Source organism: Crinia signifera, chromosome 12 (genome assembly GCF_055691185.1).
Source record: "Crinia signifera chromosome 12, ASM5569118v1, whole genome shotgun sequence".
In the NCBI taxonomy this organism is placed as follows: domain Eukaryota; kingdom Metazoa; phylum Chordata; class Amphibia; order Anura; family Myobatrachidae; genus Crinia; species Crinia signifera.
The window spans coordinates 42,820,684-42,828,236 of record NC_139228.1 but is presented as its reverse complement, the minus strand read 5'-3'; the positions used below and the strand labels follow the sequence as shown (position 1 = coordinate 42,828,236).

The 7,553-nt window shown below is 42.4% G+C and overlaps 1 protein-coding gene across 2 annotated transcripts; it reads left to right on the top strand.

Annotated features, from left to right (window-relative positions):
• Positions 1-320: 320 nt before the first annotated feature.
• On the top strand, positions 321-7,075 carry LOC146049814 (uncharacterized). Of its 2 annotated transcripts, XM_083166447.1 has the most exons (4): positions 321-434; positions 2,832-2,894; positions 3,434-4,098; positions 6,328-7,075. In XM_083166447.1, exons 3-4 carry the CDS (start codon positions 3,453-3,455, stop codon positions 7,056-7,058), a joined length of 1,377 nt encoding a protein of 458 aa, XP_083022573.1. In that variant the 5' UTR covers positions 321-434; positions 2,832-2,894; positions 3,434-3,452; the 3' UTR covers positions 7,059-7,075. The 2 variants fall into 2 exon arrangements, with proteins under 2 accessions (XP_083022573.1, XP_083022572.1); XM_083166446.1 differs by having other exon boundaries at positions 2,832-4,098.
• Positions 7,076-7,553: the final 478 nt, after the last annotated feature.

Sequence of the window (7,553 nt, the reverse complement as noted above, 5' to 3'; positions counted from 1 at the left end):
TTTATGTACCAATATTTTTAGCTAAATTTAGTTAAATTTCAGCATTCAATTATTAGCGTTTCATATGCGGATAATGTCATGGTATACCACCCTCTGCTTACTGTACATAGTTTTTCCATTAAATGCACCTGTGATAAGAATTCAGAACAATTTAGTTGCGGTAATACAGCAGAACGACAGAGGGCAGTGTAGCACCGCTCCGTAAATAGGACACACTAAAAAGCCTTTGCCCTAGAAATTCAGCGTGCTGGTACTAACCACGTGAACAGCTTACAGCAATTACTGCCGGGACATGTAGTCCCTTATTCAAGACTTTCCTAAACAAAATATTGCCACTGGACTACATTTCCCAGAATCCACTGCTCTTATCTCTTGGATTGGCCAGTTAAGCCCTCCACCTACCGGAGCTGTTAGACAAAGGGGCCAGCTGGGAGGTAGGGGTGATTTTTAACTTTTAAAACCCATGACCGAATGATGTTTTAATAATTATGCAGATATCCTATAAATGGGGGTGGGGGGGAAAGCGTTCCTGATGTATAGTAAGAATTAACTGTATCTTGTCCCTCGCAGTCTCCCGTCATGTTAATTCATTTACACTGCACTGGTCTTATGTTCATTATTCAAGTAGCTACGTTATCCGAATCCAGTTTAAAGTACATATGGTATGGGGTATGGGGTTATGGTAGTTGGGCTTAAATGCCAAAAGTAAGGTTTTTGTTTAACATTTACTGCATAAAGGGTTAATGTCTCAGTGCTGGATTTGCAAACACTGGTTGTATGTGACATATAGTTATAGCCATGATGCAACAGGTTATTGTCAGCTGCCTGTAAAGTATGGTTTGATGACCATTATGATATTAAAACGTGATAGAGTTACAGCAACATTTTATTTGTGAATTGTTCATTCATAGCGCACCCATATTCCGCAGATTATACGCGGCCATTCACATCAGACCTTACCCCAGTGAGGTTTTCAGGTTGCAGAAGGCATTCCCAAACAAGGGGGTAGATTTACTAAGCTCGGTGAAGTGATAAAGTGTCTGGTTGTTATCACCGGACAATCAGTTCCTACCTGTCATTTTTCAAACCAAGCCTGTAACTTCACAGGTAGGAGCTGATTGGCCAGTGGTAAAAAAACAGACAGTTTATCAATTCACCGAGCGTAATAAATCTGCTCCACGTTCCTCAAGGCACACCTACAGTGCAGGTTTTAATGATATCCAGGCTCAGCACAGATGGTTAAATGAAAATAACTTAAGTACTAATTTATACCCCTCTAAGACATACCACCGGGGTTAATTGCAGGTGCGCCGGACCTAGGATTTTAGTCCACTAAAATCCTGGGAATAGCCTTTCAGACATACGCTAGTCCCAGGATTATGCGCGTGCATGTGAAAAATCCCAGGATTTTTTGCGTATGTCTTTAAGGGGTATAAGTCACAAGCCTGGATATCACTAGAACCAGCACTGTTGGTGTGCCTTGAGGACCGAGGTTGGGAATGCCTGGGTTACATTACGGTCCCAAACCCATGGTTTGCATACATTTCCGATGGTAGTTGATCTGCCCATACAGGGGATCCATACTACACCCACTTGCGGGATCCATACTACGCCCACTTGCGGCATCCATACTACGCCCATGTGCGGTATCATACCACGCCCACGTGCGGGATCCATACTACGCCCATGCAGATCTCATTCTGTGAAATCGCTAACAGTTCCTCCTAGGCCTAAGTATGAAGTTTAAGGGTGGGGTCCCTTTACTAAAATAGATACCTGTCGCCTCCATTCTGTGGATGTGACCAGGGCATGAGGCCAGTGTCTGTGTCTTCCTATGCAGGTTTACTGGCCTACAGTGGAAGTGAGGCAGCCATTTTGAGTAATCTTAGATGGCCGATATGGCATGGCAACTGTGTCTCTGAATCATGCCCCATGTTCCCTATCACACACATACACACTACGGTTAATGTTTTTATCAGAATCCAACTAAGCTAGTAGTATTTTTTAGTGTGGAATTAACCCTTTGAGTCCCAACATTGCTGCAGGAGATCCTCAAAATATCCTCTAAAGATGCCAGCGTCGCTCACACCGACCGTTCTTTTAGTATAAATAAATACAAATACAGCCAAGCCAATTAATTGAAGTTTAGGTAAATATTGCGCCCAAAAAAAGAACAGTCGCTGTGAGCGCCGCTGGCATTTGTAACGGATATTTTGAGGATCTTTCACAGCCACGTGAGTTCTGGCACTTGTGTACGTTCTGGTGTAAAGTACGTGTAAATGTGGGTGATTTCCAGTCATACGCTACTCACACAAAGTCACAGTTCTGCCTGCTGCTGATTGGGTGTAGCTAGGCCATGCTGAGTTGAGAGTGTTTTGTTGAATCAGATTGTTACAAAGACGAAAATAAAAGATTCTACACCACTCAGCATGGCTCACCCATGCGGGATGTGGTCAAATGGTTGACATGATTTGTTCATCCTTTACCATCCCAGCGGAAATGCTGAGTGCAACGAAGCATGGCAAAGGAAGCGGTACACTTATACGGTGTCCATGTCAGCATTTATCGACATAGACCATAAAAAAACTCATGACAACCTTTCCCGTGTCCACATTTTGTCTGTCGACCTTTTGTGTGTCGATCGTTGGCCTATCGACCTCTTTAGTGTTAACCCTATGACCCACGTCCCACTTGTGCCAGGCACCTTGCCCCGCATAGCATACTGCGACTAGGTGTAGGAGAACACATCTGTAGGTCGCACGCACTAGTTATTTTCATTGACTTTTTGTTCTTTTTCAGTATCTTAATTTTTTATCTTTTTCTTTACACAGATAATAAACAAGCTCCTCGCTGGACACTGTATTTTCCTTCCAATAATATATATACAGTATCAGGTATTTAGCATTTTTCCATGAGAGGGCAGAAGTTTTATGTGGCCTATTATAGTCGTAAGAAACTATCGACAAGTCTCTAAAGGGAACGGTACAAAAAGTTTAGATTCACACTAGAAGCCTGCTCAGAAATACACAAGCTTTATAGAGGGTATAATGATGTAGAAGAGTTGTCGGAATTCATTTGAGTGAGCTTATGTTCGATTTGTATTATTTGTAGTTTTATACATCCACCATTCCACTTTGCGTTGTTCAGAAACTAATATGTTCTGTACAATTGTTTCACTTATATGTATGTGGTTGTGAGTGCAATAGTATTGGATCACATACAGTAGCTGAAATTACAGTTACATTAATTACAGACTGTTCTCAACTGTTTGGCTCTAGAGTGTAGTGAATGATTAGTTATGGCACAGAGTGTAAGCTCCATAGTTCATTTCTTTGTAGTATTTGGCTACTCTGTGTCTATAAAGAGTTGTTTGTAACCATTACCTATTGTATATTTATAGCATATTCTTTTGTGACCATGTAACTTTTTTTAGTTTCTGTCAAGTGATAATCATGACAGATGAATGGAATCATATAGGGCTGGAACAGCCTTGTGGCCTGGAAGGGCAGAATAATGTTATGGATGGGACTATTTTGCAGTCACATGATCGATTAGTAGTAGAACCATCGTGGAATAGTGGAGTAAAGGATAGGACAAATTGGCATCGCAGGAGGCGACAGAGATCCAGAATTAACCGTCAGGCTTGGCCCAGGAGCTCACACTCCTTCACCGATCCTGGGCAGGGACCCAGTATCAGAATCTCATGCAGGGACAGGATGAGGAATATCAAGTTCACAGAAGAGGAGAACGATGTGTTGGTCACTAAAGTACTGGAAAATTATCCCAAACTATATGGAGATGATTCATCAAAGACTTCCAGCTCCGAGAAGAAACGGATCTGGCGTGGAATAATAGAGTCCATTAATTGCCTTGGCGTGAGCGTTCGCAATGTAGACACTTGTAAGAAGAGATTTACAGATTGCAAGCGGTTTGTGAGGGCAAAAATGAGCAAGCACTGGCACCATACTGGCACAGGCCCCGCCCTGAATGTGTACTACACTGATTGGGAGGAAAAAATAAAAGGGATTATATGCCCGCTTGGTGAAGACGTTCCTGGTCTCATTGATTCTGCTGACCCTTACACGTATGACCTTCCAGGTATGCATATTTGTTTCATTATGGAATGATCACACTGTGCCTCGCTGTATATGGTATTTTGCGCCTTATTAGCGCATAGGGCCTTATTCAGATCTGAGCTCAGTACAAATTGGTTTGGAAAATGGGCAAAACCATGTGCACTGCAGGTGGGGTAGATCTGACATGTGTGCTCCCACGGCACCTCATCGCACAGTACAAAAAGTATGTGCTTTTTGTACTTGCTTTTCATCGTATCGCATTGCATGCACAAAGCATGAGATGCGTGCTATTTAAGCTCAAGACGCACGCCCGCATCGGGACGTGTATGGGCACAGAGAACTTACGCAGACTTTACTTGTTGAGGTCTTTTGGGGTGCAGGGAGCAACTACTGAGGACTTTCTTTGAGTCTGTGGTGGCATCAGCTATATTCTTTGGGGGGTTTGCTCGGGTCGCAGCATTTCGTCTGCTCATAGCAAGAGACTAGACAGACTCCTTAGGAAAGCCAGTTCTGTTTTGGGAATACCCTTAGATACCGTAGAGGTGGAGAAAAATTGGCAAATTAGCATCCCTGCTGGATGATCTGTCCCACCCACTCCAGGACATCAATGCCGCCACTTTATCCCTCTATGGGTGTCCACGATCCACGGCGGTCGGGATTCCGACCCCCGGGATTTAATACTGATCCCTGTGCACCAGTGACCAATGATTTCTAGTCAAAATGAGGTAGAGACAGAATAACTTGCAATTTTCAGACAAAATCGCTGGTCGCTGATGAAAATGGTACACTGAGCAATATTTTTCTAAAGGTGCGTACACACGGGCAAAAATCGCTGACAATATGGTCGCTAAGCGACCATATTGCCAGCGATTGGAGTGTGCACTGGCGATAAATCGCCGGGTACGGGCGCCCATTTTCAGCCCCCTAATGGTCGCTGGTCGGAGGCGCATGCTCCTGCAACCAGCGGCTTCTCCTGCCTCTTCTCCCGGCAGTGTGTCATTTACATCAGCGACCTCTCTGGTCGCTGATGAAAACGGGACAATCAGCGATATATTGCCAGTGATCATATTGCTCCATGTGTACACAGCTTGAGAGATATTGCCAGTACACTGAGCAATTACATAGTTACATAGTAGATAAGGCTGAACAAAATCCCATTGTATGTCATACAAGTGTATAGTAAATGAAATGGCATCGCACCCTATAAAATCGCATGCGATCGCATGCGATTTTATGTGTGGTGTGATCTCATCGCATTGCCCAAGGCCAGAGAGCAGTGAATACATTACATAGGAAAATCGCATCGCATCGCTATGATCGCATGCAAAAAAATTGCATGCGATTCGATTTTCTTATGCAGAATCGCCCACTAAGCTATTTGCTTAATGGGCACCCGGCAAGTACATAAGTACCTATGATTCTTATTTGTACCCATGGATGTTTTTAACCAATAAATGTTTGTCCAACCTTATTTTAAACATATTTATTGTGTCTGCTGACGCCACTTCTCCAGGAAGAGTTCGAAAAGTTGACTGCTCTGACTGTAAAGGTTTTTTTTTATCTAAGGGAACAAAATATTTTTTCTTCTAAACTAAAATCGTCTCCTCGTGTCCTAGATTCCTTTCTAGCAGTAAAAAGGGTGCTTGACAGTTCCTTATATTGGCCCCTGATGTATTTGTACATTTTGATCATGTCCCCCCTTAAACGTCTCTTCTCTAGTGTAAATAGTCCCAAATTGCTCAATCTCTCCTTGTAGCTTAAATTCTCCATTCCCCTAAAAGCAATATATTGTAATATATTGCTGAGCGATTTTAAACCAAAATCGCTCAGCAGCCAAATTGCACCATGTGTACACAGCTTTAAGGTGCCCATACACGGTGTGTTTTCACCGTGCGATGTGATGGGCGCTCCTGCTGGCATCTCATTGCACAGTACTTTTGTACTGCCCTCGGATCATCGCACCGTGTATGGGCACCTTTACTTCTTACATTATACCAATCATGTGCAATATATATTTACATATTTTTATTTACCATGGTTTAGTACTTTGTTTTGTTTTCTCTTTTATAAATTTTTTTAGTGTGTGTTTTTTATTATGCTTATTTATTCTGTCTCTACTATGCACTTTGCCCTAACAATGGGAATTTCTCCATTGTGAGACGAATAAAGGAATACTGTTCTATTTTTTTTCTGTTGGATTATTTTGCCATAGTTGTATTTTTACAGTTGTAAACCTTGCTTATCATTTTAGGTCACTGGTCTCCCCATGGAAACGCTTCACCAGAAGCTCAGTTGTCTCCTGAAGAAAGTATAACCCCAGAGGCACAATTTTATCCTGACACTCAAGCATCCGAAGACCATGGATTACAGAAAGCAGATGATGAAACGCCCTCTTTTAAAGAACACACTGTGGTGAGTGTGAAAGAGGAAGGTGGGGACAGTGCATTAGAGATGCCACAGTTAGAAGACTTTCATCCAAATCCAGACAGCCTCACATCTGAAGAGCATTTAGTCAGACCACCTCCTGAAGGAGAAGACCTTCCAGAAATGGACCAGCTCTTATATCAGAGCCAGGTAGCTTTTAGACAAACTATGAGGCAGCAGCTCCATGCTGTTCGCCAAGAACTTCGGGAATTTAGACGTGATCACGTGGAAAGAATGGATCTTTTACTTACTCTTCATAGAGAACACATAGCGGTAGAGGAACAGAGAAATCAGATACTTTCTCAGTTGGTCAGCACCGTAAATAGATTAGCAACCAGATTAAGTACTGATGATACAGGCAGAGATGGGCAATATTTACCACCCCCATTATCGTCCATGTCTTCGAGCATGGGAGACATCACTACTAATAGGACAAATATGCCCCATTTGCAAATTCCACAAAATGCGTCAAGTCAGGTAACTGAAGACCCGAGGCAAAACCGAAGAAGTAAGCGTACCACTCACCATGGACCTGTTACCACTAAGAGAAGAAAATAAATGTTTATTTTACTTTACGCTGGTGCCTTTTTTTTTTACTCTGATTTTATTCTCGTAAATCACTTGCCAAAATTTTTAAGTTAAAGGGTTTTGAAACCAAAATGTGGGGTTAGCAGGGATTGGCAGCATCTACAAATACCTGACCAAATAATGGGGTTTATTCTAGTTCATTCTTTCTGACAAAATCCTTCTTAGATGGACAAAACCATGTGCACTGCAGGGGGGCAGATGTAACATGTGCAGAGAGAATTAGATTTGGGTGAGTTATTTTGTTTCTGTGCAGGGAAAATACTGACTGCATGATTTTACACTTCAATATAGATCTCACTTTGAAGAAAAACCCCACCCAAATCTAATTCTCTCTGCACAAGTTACATCTGCCGCACCCGTTTTGTCCATCTAAGAAGGATTTTGTCAGAAAGAATGGACTAGAATAACCCCCAATGTGTTGTTTGTGCATGGCATTCTGCAATGTTTACACATAGCATTGTCTTG